Below are 14,135 nucleotides of genomic sequence, written 5' to 3' on the forward strand. Positions count from 1 at the left end.
GAACAGCGACACATTTTCAACAACTTGTTCAGCCTTTTTAATATTGCATCACAAAATCAAAGAGATGTACAGATCATTCTTCGCACTTTTTTTTTTTTTTAACAGAGTCAGATGTATGGTTTCTTACAATTACAGATCCTGAAAATGCAAAGGAGGTAAATTCACAGTAAATACAGTAGGGAAAATTAAGAGCATATTGATACTGCCACTCAGACTCCGGTAACTGGTACCCCAGGACACGCCCAGCTGTAGGTCCTCCGGAGTTCCTGTGGTCCGACCTGTGTCCACGGTGAGGAACCAGAGGGCTGCCTTTGGAGAGAGCCCTGGACCCTGTTCCGGTGCCTTGGGGGAGGGGGACCCTGCACCAGCTGCACCTCCAGGCTCCTTCTTGTCAGCTCTTGTCCTCTTTTTGCTTGAACCAACCCAACTCTAGAGTGTGACCAGCCACACAATTACAAGCATTAGCCCTGGAAACAGCACAGTTTAGGAAATCAAAACCTTTTCTTCACTTTCAGAAAAACTGAATCAAACTACGCAAGTAGCACAGATAATTCACATTCTTACTGAGCCAAATTTGACTTCAGGGAATTTTAATATTTGTCTCCTTCTTCCTCAGAATCAGCAGAATCAAAAATTTTTAACCTGCTTAAATTATACTCGAGATGAAAAAGAAGCTGAAAGTCAGAACATGACAACGAAATGCTGCTGAGGCAGAAATGATTGCATCTGACACCCACGAGCTGATAAAACACAACAAAAAGTTATATAGACTAGATAGAAAAAATACTTAAAAGGGGAGGCATACGATTTTTTAAATAATAAATTTGGAATCATTTTGATATTATCTTTTATTTGATTTATATATTACAATTTTATCCTTTTTCCTTCTAAAAGTGAAAAAGTCACATTTTCCATATATAAAATAGTATTCAATTATTTAAAAAGCCATACAAATGATATTAGTCACTGTTTCTTTGTTGAGCCCTGACCAGTGTATTTCCTCTGTCGCCTTCCTTAATTCTATAAACACATCCCTGTGTCAGGGCTCGGAGGTCGGTGCAGCACGGCCGTGTGCGGTGTGAGGGCTACGCGTGCTGGGACATACCATTCACCAGAGTTCTCAGCTGCTTCACCACGGTCTCTATCAGCTTCTGTTTGTCTCGGTCATTCTTCCTGAACTGAGCAAATATATTGTTCTTTTTGCTAGTATCCTTCATCCTAGGAGCACAGGTGAATGAAGATTAGCAAAAGGAAATGAAAGCCGCAGTGTCACAAGTAGACTAACCTGGCAAGTTCTGAATCACCTTCCACTAATCCTGTGCTAAAAAAGATACACTTCAAAGAAAAAGTGCATTAACAAACCCAGGATGCAGCAACCACACTCACAAATCAACAGCTTTGCCTTCTATACGAAGTAGTATCTTGGCCTTAATATGCACATCCCAGTACCATTCCATAATGAATTCTGTAAATCACATTTATAGCAAGACAAGATGAAAGAAAGAACAGTACCAGGAAATTTAAACTAGCATTTTTCATGACAGTGAAAATTGAATTGAATTTTGAACAGCATATTCTGTTCTCTTAAATCAACTATGCCAGATACACTTAGAAATGGAGGAAAATAAGAATGAACAATTTAAAATCTCAACAGCAATCCACTGAGTGAAGAGGAAGCGTGCTCCATAATGAAAGGAAAAGGTAACATCTAAATTTGTATTTCGTTGGACAAAATGTACCCACAGATTTTGTTAACTTAGTTTTTGTTGTGGTCTCAAATCACATATTTGTTTAACTGAAAAGAATGCAAGCCCCTTACGGTGACATGCGGACTGCAGGGCACTGCTGGCAAGATTTCCAGTTCCCAACTCCTGACCCATTTCTCTCCTCAGTGTCGGATTAAAAACAAACAAACAAAACCCCCCAAACAAGCTTCAACTCTCACTTATATTTCCAGTTAAAAAGATATGTATAAAGTTGATAAACCTGTAATTCATAATACGGGAAGAAAATTATTTTGTCCACATCAGGATAAGCCGCAATTGTGTATTAAACTACCCAAATCCGGAGAGCAAAAAAAAGACGCATTAAAATGAGCTGAACTTTTGCATTGCATAAAGACATTTCTCATTTGGTGGAAATCTCTGCTTCCACTTTGCATCACTGAATCCCAGCATGCTACGACGCTGTCCATGAAGGTTTTCAGAATATACTCACTTCTCCAGAAGAGTCAGGGCTGTGTTTGGATTCACGCGAAGGTACTTAGAAGCTGGCTGTCCATAATCAGCCAGATATGTAGACCAATCCCAAACCATAAACAGGTCAAGCAGCTGAGGAAGATTGGGGAAAAGAATAAATCAGCACTTGATCTGATATAATCAAATGTGCTTCCTGGTACAATTTAATGTGAACTGCTTCTCAGATGGAACAGAAAACAAATGCACATTTTCAAAAACGTTACTAACTGTACTTTCTAACACAGTATATACTACCATTTTGCTTTGAAGCTACTAAAATTATCAGGAGCTGCTTTTCTAATAAAATCCCTGTTTGCATTTCCTATTAATCATAAAATAATAAAAACAGTTTAATTATACTAGTTATACTTGTGTTACCATTTGTAGCAATGCAATTTTTATCTATACATGTGATTCATTTAGTACCCAAATTTAATTTAATGAAGGTTGGTGCTACTAACTGCATAATTTTAAAGAACTTATATTGAACCTTTTTTTCTTAGGGGAAAGTGTGTTTATCTTGCAAAGAAGCTGTTTGCACCTAGACTTTTTCCAAAGTAATTTGAACCAAAAGCTCAGATAATCTCAATTAAGTGCATTAAACAACCTCTGTTGGATTCTCCCTGGTGAGTGATCCTTGGCATTATTATGAAATGAGGGCTTTGGGATTCAGCCTGTTGACTCCAGGCAATCATTTTATATAAACAAACAACAACAAAAAAGAAACTGTTTTTCTGTGATGTCTTCAAATGGGCTGTTTGCTGTATAATCTCCAGCTAGAATCAGTGTCAAATATGGAAGTAATCTTTTAAAAGCAATGCCCTGCCTAAACCAAAGCACCCAACTCCTTATCCAACTTTAAGACCCTAATCCCTTTTTAGCCACTTAAAACCAACTTCCTATCCCTATTTGAATTGTTTCAGAAGCTAAATGCTTTACTTACTGCCTCCCTACCTTCCTTAGTTTTTATATTATTCTTTCCTTTTGTTTTAACTTACTAAGTGAGGGGTCCTTTAGTTTTGCTTTCAAATGAAGGAAGCGTTTGCATTTAGTCAGGATAAGGGAGCCTACTCAGTGACTGTGGGAGGACTAAAACTGCTGACTGACATCACCTGCAGAACGGGTCCCAGAAACTAGCTTCTCCTTAGGTGGGGAAAGGGGCTGTCCCGTTTTCTTCCCAATTCAATTAACAGCTACTAAAAGTTTTTCTAAAAGGTGGCAGATCCTGGAATGAAAATATTAACTACTATAGTAAAGCCCCTATGTTTTATTTTAGACAAGATAACATTCTAGGCCACCAAAAGCTACAGCACTGGAACAGCAGTAACACTGGAGCAATAAATTAGATGTTAACGTTATCTGCAAAAGGACAGGGAACTTACAAAGCTCCCTACGGTTTCTGATCATTGTTTGGCCGAACAAGTACACTTTTCTCTGTGTTCACAAAGAGGGGAAGTCACTTTCACACACTCAGCTGTTAATAATGTAAATCAGTATAATTACTCTGGAAAGTTTCTGTAATGAGCTTAAGAACCTTAAGAAATGGCCATCAGTAATCCCTCTTCTAGAAATGCAATTTAAGGAAACAGTAATAAAGGTGAAAAGGTAGAAAGATGCTAATCTCAAAAATGTTAGCAGAAACAGTCTCATCTCAATATTACGGGAATGGCTAAGCAATGAGGCATTGTCTACACATGTATATCATTTGGTTATTAAAAACATTTGCACAGAATTTTATATCATTTGGAAAGATGTCTGAAAATTTTGGCTATTTAATTCAAATAAACACTTACTCCTCCCCCACCCCCCCAAAAAAGAGGCTAAACTTGAATAAACATGGTCTGGTTGTTCTATTTGTGTGGTGGGATTAAGTTCCCTAGTATTCTACAGTGAACATAAGTCAGCATGAGAGTTAGGAATGATGTTCATTGACTTTATATATGAGGATTCTTTTAGCAAGGATGGTGCCCCACACAACGGGAAAGAATCCGCTTCCAGGTGTAAGCATGTGCGCGCACACAGTCAGCAGAAAGAGCCTCCCAGGCTCCTGGCGGTAATCTCCCTTGTTTTCCAAAAGGCATTAGCACTGTGACCTCTGGGAACGGAAGAGGAAGGAATCTTAAAGAAGGCTCTTCTCCCGAGTTGATCCACACACACGCCTCCCCGCTACCAGGTGGGAAAGCCGGAGCCTGCTAATGATTTAAGTCCCACTCCAACTGTGACTACAGAAGCAGATTTTCTTCCATAAAGAAACATTATGGTTATAGTTTTCACGTATGGATACTTACAGGCAAATCACTATAGCAATTACAGGGACCATAAAGCTTAACCAGTCACATGCAGACAAATCTTACCCATATGCTTGCTTGCTTTTTTTAAAGATTTATTTATTTCATCACAAAGTCAGATATACAGAGAGGAGGAGAGACAGAGAGGAAGATCTTCCATCCGATGATTCACTCCCCAAGTGACCGCAATGGCTGATGCTATGCCGATCCGAAGCCAGGATCCAGGAACTTCTTCCAGGTATCCCACGCGGGTGCAGGGTCCCAAAGCCTTGGGCCATCCTCGACTGCCTTCCCAGGACACAGGCAGGGAGCTGGACAGGAAATGGAGCTGCCGGGATCAGAACTGGCGCCCATATGGGATCCTGGGGCGTTCAAGGTGAGGACTTTAGCCGCAAGGCCATGCTGCCGGGCCCCCCATATGCTTTCAAACTTACAGTAATATTTTATTATTTTTAAAAGATTCATTTATTCAAAAGACAGAATGAAACAGACAGGGAGAGGTAGATAAAGGTCTTCCATCTGGGGCTGGCACTGTGGTGTAGCATATAAAGTTGCGAACTGACATGCCGGTATCTTTTTTTTTTTTTTAATGATGATGTTTACATAGTTGATTAGGGTGGAAAGGGTCAAGGGTGAGGGTAAAATGGGCGAAACCACTGTTTTCATTTTTTTCCTTCTTCCTGTATCTGGGGAAAGGGATAGATACAGGGAGAAGCTGCACCCAGCCTCCCAACCGCCCCAGTACCCAGGGATGGGGAATGGTCACCAGACATCATCCCAGGGTCCCCAGTGTGGAACATTGCTCAAGTGGCTTCAATAGTTCAATAGTTCTGAAATGCTGTTTATCTCGCCGATCCAAGGATGAGGAAATCCTTCCAAGGTCGATTGGATCTAAGGTCCACCTTGTAGTCTCCATTCACCCAGATATTTGCTGCCAACAATTGGCTGGGACAGTTGACCAATTTGTTCTGTCCTCCTTCCTCTGTTATGGTACCAGATGTCCTCTGCAGGCTCCAATGGACTGCCATATTTTCCCTGTGCATCTGGGTATGCGATCCACTGCTCTGCCTAAGCCACTGAGGAGGTGCAGCTCTGACACACATACTCCACAGTCAGACCATAGATCTTGTGATTCTTTCATGGGCTGGGGTTCTGAGTACAGTGCTTCAGTTGGGGGGAATCCCCCAAAAAACCTTGTCTGAAGTGTCCTTACCCATATGGGGTCTGGCTCTGTCCGTCCCCATATCAGCCTATGCACATACTAGTTGCAATTGCTGGGTCAGTTCTGTCTCCAGCCCTGTCTCTTACATATACCAATGGACAGCATCCTATTTTGGCACCTGTTCCAGTATCCAGATGCTCCACTTTTTCTTTTTAGATGCTCCACTTCTGATCCAATTCCCTTATGCCCGGGAAAGCAGCCAACGATGGCTGAAGTACTTGGGCCCTAGAATCCATGTAGGAGACCTAAAAGAAGCTCCTGTGCATGGCCCGGCCTGGCCCAGCCTGGGCTGTTGCCACCATTTGAAGGAGCAAGACCAGAGATCTCTGCGTCTCTGACTCTACCCCCGCTCTCCCGCCTGCCCCCTCTTCTCTGTAAGTGCCTTTTTCGATAAATAAATCATTTTTACTGCTCCCCCCAAATAAATACAATTTTTAAAAAGATTTATTTATTTTTATTGGAAAGTCAGTTAAACAGAGAAGGAGAGACAGAAAGGAAGATCTTCCGTCTGATGATTTACTCCCCAAGTGGCCACAATGTCCAGAACTGCGCCAATCTGAAGCCAGGAGCTCAGAGTCTCTTCCAGGTCTCCCATGTGAGTGGAGGGTCCCAAGGCTTTTGGCTGTCCTTGACTGCTTTCCAAGGCCACAAGCAGGGAGCTGGATGGCAAGCAGGGCTGCCGGGACATGAACCTGAACCCATATGGGATCCCAGCACATGCAAGATGAGGACTTCAGCTGCTAGGCTACTGCACCAGGCCCAAATAAATACATTTTTTAAATAATTAAAAATAAATAATAATAAAAGATCTGGGGCCTGGTGTGACGGTGTAGTGGTTAAGGTCCTCGCCTTGCACGCCCGGGATCCCATATGGGCGCCGGATCTAATCCTGTCAGCTCCACCTCCCATCCAGCTCCTTGCCTGAGGCCCGGGAGGGCAGTCGAGGACGGCCCAAAGCTTTGGGATTCTGCACCCACATGGGAGGCAGGCCTGGAAGAGGCTCCTGGCTTCGGATCGGCATAGCATCGGCCGTTGTGCTCACTTAGTGAGTGAATCATCGGATGGAAGATCTTTCTCTCTGTCCCTCCTCTTTGTATATCTGCCTTTCCAATAAAAAAAATAAAATAAATCTTTAAAAAAAAAAACAGATCTGTCATCCATTAATTCACTCCCCAAAGCACACCACAGCCATGGCTGGTCAGGTACCAGAACCTGCAGTTCTCTCACATGGGGGCCAGGAACTTGGGCCATCATTTCATCTGCTGCTTTCCTAGGCACAATGGTGGGAAGCTGGATTGAAAGTAGAACAGGGGCTGGTGCGGTAGCCTAGTGACTACAGTCCTGTATATCTGCCTTTCCAAAAGAAATACATAAATCTTAAGAAAAAAAAAAAAAAGAAAGCAGAACAGCTGGGAATTAAACCTATGCTATTACATGCTATGCAAACAGTGCCTTAACTGAGTGTGCCACAAGGCACAGGTTCTTATGAATTCTTTATAAAAATACACACTGTAATAGTTAACCTGTATAAATCTGCAAAAAAGTTCACATTAAGGGTTAAAGAGCGCATTGCCAATGTGGGCAAAAGATTCTAAGATGTGGATAAGACTGATTTATTTCACAACATTGACTGCCCATCCATCCTTAACATGCAGGATGCTGTGTTAGATATCAGACACACGGTACTGAAACCAAAGTTCCTTTCATCAAGAAGATTACATCATAACAGGGAAACAGCAAGGAAACAGTATTTTTATATCAAAAAACTTTCAGGGGCCCAGTGTGGTAGCCTAAAGTCCTTGCCTTGCATATGCTGGGATCCCATATAGGCACTGGTTCATATCCTGGCTTTTCCACTTCCCTTCCAGCTCCCTGATTGTGGCCTGGGAAAGTCGTAGAAGATGGCCCAAGGTCTTGGGACACTGCACCTGTGTGGGAGACCTGGAAGAGGCTCCTGACTCCTGGCTTTGGATCGGCTCAGGTACTTGTGGCCACTTGGAGAGTGATCCAGCAGATGGAATATCTTTCTGTCTCTCCTTCTCTCTGTAAATCTGACTTTCCAATAAAAATAAATAAATCTTTTAAAAAGACTTAATTAGTACAAAAAATGGGTCCCCTACAAATGGTTTTGGTTGATTCTGAAAGCTATCTGAAAAAAGAAAATGTTGGCCTGCAGGCAGAGAATGGCAAGTGAATGCAACCTTTGCCAGGTGCACCAATGCAGAGAACAGAGTCCCTCTGGATAGACACTGGGTCTGGTCATCGAGTTCAGTAATTTACCAGAGAAAGCAGCATGAATGTTTCTGAAACGTCCACCAGTGTCATTCATCTATAACAATGATAAGGCTCTTTTCTCACTTTTTTAAAGAAAAAATATGTAACCCCAAACCATGGCCTTATTTCTAGATCTCACCTGACAACTATGCCAACCAGATTTCAGGAAATGAACCCACTTGCACAGGTTGCCAGCTGTGGCTGTTCTGACCAAGGAGCCTTTGATTTGCTCTGGAGCCGGAGTGACATCTCCAAGGAAGTGGGAACTGGGGTGCTGCTCATGACTTCACTCTTTACCAGCAGTTCTCGCCTTGCAAACTGCACCTCACCACTGGTCAGGCTTCCTGGCCACCCCACGTCCTTCACAGCAAAGCTTACATCAGAAAACTTCACGTCAGTTTAAAGCCTGGCTTTCTTCACAAGGTTGTGCATAAATAATACATGTTATTAATGTCACAGAATTCATTCAGTCTTACAGATAAACAGCGAGATGTGGTCTCAACAGGTGAATTTATTAGTTAACACATATGCCTGAAGCTCAAAGCTGTAGATGACACATGAACAAACACAAAAATCTCCTCAGATGATCTAAAAACAATTTTGTAAACACTTATTCAAGGCTAACATAAGGCAAATGATAATGAAAATTGGTATTATGTTTTATAAATGGGTTTGTTCCAATAGTCAAGTAAAATAATTCCACCCTAAATCCTTTTGGGAAGTGAGCAAAGTATGGATCTTATAAAAATGAACAGCAAAATAATACACCTAGCTCTATCTCATCACAATTTATATGATTATCTGAAATTAGAATCCTAACTTTTTTTCGCCAGGGATTTAAAAAAATCCTTCATAACTAATCTGATAACATCAAATGGATGTATGCCAATATTTGTAAGTAAGTTGTAAGTTTCACTTCCTCTGCACTCCCTGTGTGTGTCCAACAAACAAAAGATCAGCTTAAGGAAAAGTCGTTGCATGGGTGGTCCCATTTATATGCTCAAAATAGTTAAATCACTTCAGAATCACTGAGGAATCTGTGTCAACTCCTTTAGCTCACTGACAGTTTCCTGTCCTACAGACTCACTCCTAATCTGTACCCAAGAAGCTCAGGTCTCAGATCTGTTGAGATCACTTTGTGGAAATGACACACTGAATCTAGGAAGACTTAAAACCATTGAGATGAGTGTTTCGCCTTTGTAAAAGTGAACCCACACTGCCAGGTCATTTTTCCCTTGAATCTGGTTTAGCTTTCTTTGTTTGGGTCTTTTTGGATTTTTCTTTTGAAGCACCTCAGGGGCAGTGACCCAAGACAGAAGATAAATAAAGTTAAGCCAACCTCAAGAGAAAAGCAATTGGGGATACCAGGTTTGCTTTCGTAAACGGGAACAGTGACCTGGGGAGGCTCAGGGTCAGCCCTAGTCCCCCAAGTTCCTTTTCCCAAACATTCAATCCACCTGGGACCTCAGGTTGCTTGGCAGATTCTGAAAGTAAACCAGATCATTTTTCCTTTGCCTCCGAAAAACAAACCCGAGGCAGAGGTTCCTCGAGGGCCTCTGAAATTCAAACAAAACTCCTAAACCCTGACACAGTTTTAAGGAAGAAATACTTGTCCTTCAAACAAATCCTCAGTAATTAGCCCCTGGGGATTCAAGAAAAATTGGTCTTAGGAAATTAGCCACAGTGGAGAAAAAGACAAATCCTTTTTCTAAACGTTTGGAGAAATCCAATGGTGAGCTCTACATGATTTGTAAAGCACCTGCTCTTTCTTCCCCCCTGGTTAGGTTAGCTGAAAGTGCCACATCTGAAAAACCTCACCTGCAGCCAACAACGTTAGGTAGCAGTTGGAGGCAGCTTGAGCAAGGCTTAAAGGAGCACACACAGGATTGTGCCCCAGTCAGCTAGCCCTTTTTGCCTTGCTGCTCTCAGACAACCCTCACCCAAGCCTGACCTCTTCAAGTGTCCCACCTGGCCAGATCTCTCTGCCAGTCCCACCTCTCTAAATGCCAGCAGTGAGTACCAAGCACCCTGTTCAGCTTCAAGTCACTTCCCACAACTCCAGAAACACAGCGTTCCTGAAGTATTCTGATGGCAAGTTATGTATCACCCTGGATGACCACTAAGTAGTGAGTTTGGAATCTGGAAAAGAGGTAAATAGTGGGATGTGCATAATAGGACTGATGCACTTCCACCTTGATTTCATGTTGAACTTTTTGGGTTACTACAATAGCTAAAGTGGCACAGATACATAACTATCATGTTTAATATATTAGAATGAATTTTACTAAAACAGTACACAGTTAATATCTTGAAAGCAACAACTCTACTCTTTCCCATCTTGTAAGTCCTTTCTTGGTTGTGGTGATTGTTTTCCTATCTCTAGCAGAGATTCTGAATTGATGATTTTGCAGCTCTCATGTGCAGGAGTGGGTACCCTCCTGAGGGGCTGTACTGCGGCGCAGTCATGGAGCTGCCTGTGACACTGCCATCCCAGCTGAGTACCATTTCCAGTCCTGGCTGCTCCACTTCCTCTCCAGGCTCCTGCTAATGGTCCCTGGAAAAGCAGCAGCAGATGGCCCAGGACTTGACATAGGTGACTGGATGGAGTCTCTGGCTCCTGGTTTCAGACTGGCCCAGACCTGGCCACTGCAGAGTGAACCAGTATATGAATAAATCTCTTTCCCTAACTCTGCCTTTCAAATAAAATTAGTAAATCTTTTTCTTTGGGATCCTGCTCTCAGGTGGCAGACCCAAAAGAAGCTCCTGGATCCCATCTTTTGCTTTCAAATTAGCTCAGCTCTGGCCATTGCAGCCATTTTAGGAGCGAATCAGTTGACGGAATATCTTTCTTTTTGAAGTTTTACTGATTTTTATTGGAAAGGCAGATGTACACATAGAAAAGAACACACACACGCACACACACACACACACAGGGATATCTTCCATCTGTTGGTTCACTTTCCAAACGGTCACAACAGCCAGAGCTGGCTGATTGGAGGCCAGGATCTTGGAACTTCTCCTGGGTCTCCCACATGGGTAGCAGGGATTCAAGCACTTTGGTCAATTTTCCCTGCATTCCCAGGCACAGTAGCAGGAAGCTGGATAGGAAGTGGAGCAGCCAGCCTTTAAACTTGGGAACAACATCCAAATGCGATGCTGACACTACAGCTGGAGGCTTAATATATTACACCATGGCATCAGTCCCAGAGTTTTGCTTTTGCTTTTTTTTTTTTTTTAGAAAAAGATATATTTATTTTTTAAAAGATATATTTAGTTTACTTGAAAAAGTTAGAGACAAAGAGGGAGACAGATATTCTGCTAGCTTACTTCCCAAACAGCTGCAATGATCAGAGCTGGGTTAGTGTAAAGCTGGGAGATGGGTGTTTCCCTCAGGTTTACATGTGGGTGCAGAGACACTAGCACTTGAGCCACTCTCTCTGCTGCTTTCCCAGGCCATTAGTCGGGAGCTGTATAAGAAGTGGAACAGCTGGGAGTAGAAATTGAGCTCATATGAGATGCTGATACTGCAGGCATAGGATTAGCCTGATATGCCACTGTACAGCAGCACCACTATCCTCCTCCTTTTTTTAATGATTTTTTTTTTTTGAAAGGCAGAATCAGGGTTTGGAGGTTGGGGTGGGGAAAGGACAGAGAGATTTTCCATCTGCTGATTCACTCCTCAAATAGCCACAACAGCTGTGGCTGGGCCAGGCCAAAGCCAGGAACTATTTCTGGGTCTCCTATATGGGTACAGGGACCCAGGACTTGGGCCATCTTTTGCAGCTTTCCCAGGTGCATTAGCAGGAAGCTAGACTGGAAGTGAACAACAGCAACTGGGCTAGATGGAATGTTGGCTCTGCAAGCAGCAGCTTAAAATGCAATAAATACCTCAGCATTTGCCACATGCAGTTTTTTAAAATAGTTCTGTTGGCACTTGAGTTACATACACAAAACTCAATGTCTATTTTCATTTACTCAAAAAGCAGAATGATAAGGCTGGCACAGTAGCTTAGCCTCCACCTATGATACCTATATCCCACATGGGCACTGGTTCAAGCCCCAATTGCTCCAGTTCTAATCCAGGTCCCTATTAATGTGCCTGGGAAAGCAACCAAAGACAGCCCAAGTCCTTGTGGGAGACCTGAAAGAAGCTCCAGGCTCCAGCTCCCAACCAGCACAGCTCTGCTCGTGTGGGCACTTGAGGAGTGAACCAGTAGATGAAGATTGTTCTCTGTCCCTCCTCTGTGTAAATCTATCTTTCAAGTAATAATAAATACATTTTTAACAAATCCACTGAAGTCTTAAAAAAACAAAAGAAGCAGACTGACAGAGATTCAAAGACACTGGGAGATGCTAAGCCTCCCCGCCCTTCCCATCCTCTGGTTCACTCCTCAAACCCCGCCCCCCGACAACAGCCAGGGAGGGGCCGGAAACCAGGAGCGCAGAACGCTCTCCAGATCCGCCTCCGAGATGCATCAGCAGGAAGCTGGCATGGCACGCAGGTCTGCAAGGCCGTAACCTGATGCACTGTGCCACAGCGTCTGCCCTTCCCACACACTCGGGGTTTAAAACATTTATATTATGTATTTAAATCCAAATAATAGACATTTGCCTAAAATCTCCTTAAACTTCTTCATAAATGCAGAAGGATGTTAGTAAGTTCTTATCAGTGATATTTTAAATTCCCTATTTCTGAAAAATCCAACTAACTATTATTCAATATAAGAAAGAACAACCCAGCTTCAAGTAGACCCACTTCAAATAGTGGAGTGTGATGTACAGTTTTTTTTTAAGATTAATTAACTAATTAATTAATTAGTATGTTACCTTTGACACACAATTTTTTGAGTCTATACCGATGTTGTATAATAACAATATGGCTATTTTACCACTTACTTTATATATAAGCTAATAATTAAGACATATTAGTTATCAGTAATGTCTGAAGGCTAATTCTGACGGTCAGACTACTTGGTTTATTTATTGGCTTAATTTGTGCTATAGAATATACTGAAATATTTCACAATGAAAAGTTCCATTTCTGAAATTACCTTTTGTAAGCAATGGTGCCACCATTAAACATGTTAAATAAACACTACTGGGTCACATACTAAATTTTCTGTCCAAATTCATTACATCATCTGCTACACTTGCATAACAGGTAGTTATGCAATGACTTCACCAATGAAATCCAAAGACTTCCAATACTGAGGAAATCAAACTTTGAAACTTGTGAGAAGTGTTCACTAGTCTTTTAGTTCTCTCTACTGAGTCATTTTTACCTCAGTGAAGCTATAAAGAAAAAAGATCCGCTTGCATAGACTGACTCTGGAAGAAGTAACAGAAGGAAATAATACAGATTAGCCAATACAAAACACTGAATGTGGAAGTTGTGTGGCGCAGGGTGCAGCAGTTCTTGAGGAAAGGAAGCCAGATGGCGCGGGGCTCCTGGGTACACGCCTTCTCAGCGCACGTGGGAAGAAAGGCAAGCACAGGGAACAGCTTCTCCAAATTTGAAAGAACCCTCTCCCCTCCCAACTCCAATAGTACTGACTTTTAAAAAGGGCAATGAAAGTCTGTACAGGAAAAGAAGGAAAATAAAATTAATAGCAAGACTCATTTAGTCTTCAAAAAAGTCCATCACATGTTTTACTCTAAATAGTACTTATGTCATCAGTTACAAACACTGACTCTAGCTTTTGAACACAACCCCTCAAAAACCTAGAATAATTAATTAAAACAAAATTCTCCTGACTCCAGAGCCATCTTGCAGTTCTCTTCTTTAAAATGGGATTCCTGTGATTCGGGTAAAAGAAAACAAACCCAGGTCATCAAATCCCAACTTCACCAAGAGCAAAACGGGGAGCAGTGTCTTAGCAGCTGGTAGAAAGGACCCGTGTTGCAGCCCTTCCAGGAAACCCCTCGGGGAACTGTGAAGTGAATTTCAGGCTCCCACTTCACTTCTTAGGTTCTGCATGTTTCAGTTCTGCCTCTTAAGAATTTATGGACAGAGCCGTCACCATCTCGCCACCGATTCTGGGAGGAACACAGCAAGGCCACCAGACCCAGCGGGATACAAATAAAGATCTCTGTGGTCTCTGAGGAAGACAAAGA

At 42.3% G+C, this 14,135-nt stretch overlaps 1 protein-coding gene across 6 annotated transcripts in view; it reads right to left on the reverse strand.

Annotated features, from left to right (window-relative positions):
• Positions 1-13: 13 nt before the first annotated feature.
• The window catches only part of EXOC6 (exocyst complex component 6), a 138,720-nt gene continuing 124,598 nt past the window's right edge, over positions 14-14,135 (reverse strand). For 3 of the 6 annotated variants that reach the window (XM_040992455.1, XM_040992454.1, XM_040992451.1), the window contains 2 exons: positions 2,218-2,330; positions 14-1,218 (listed from right to left, as the gene is read on the reverse strand). In XM_040992455.1, the coding sequence (XP_040848389.1) occupies positions 1,086-1,218; positions 2,218-2,330 (246 nt within the window). In that variant the 3' untranslated portion in view covers positions 14-1,085. Of the gene's footprint in view, positions 1,219-1,304; positions 1,317-2,217; positions 2,331-14,135 lie in introns of those variants that run through there. The other 3 variants (XM_040992450.1, XM_040992452.1, XM_040992453.1) reach the window with 3 other exon arrangements.

Source organism: Ochotona curzoniae, unplaced genomic scaffold, assembly GCF_017591425.1.
Source record: "Ochotona curzoniae isolate NIBS_2020 unplaced genomic scaffold, NIBS_Ocur_1.0 contig_66, whole genome shotgun sequence".
NCBI lineage: Eukaryota > Metazoa > Chordata > Mammalia > Lagomorpha > Ochotonidae > Ochotona > Ochotona curzoniae.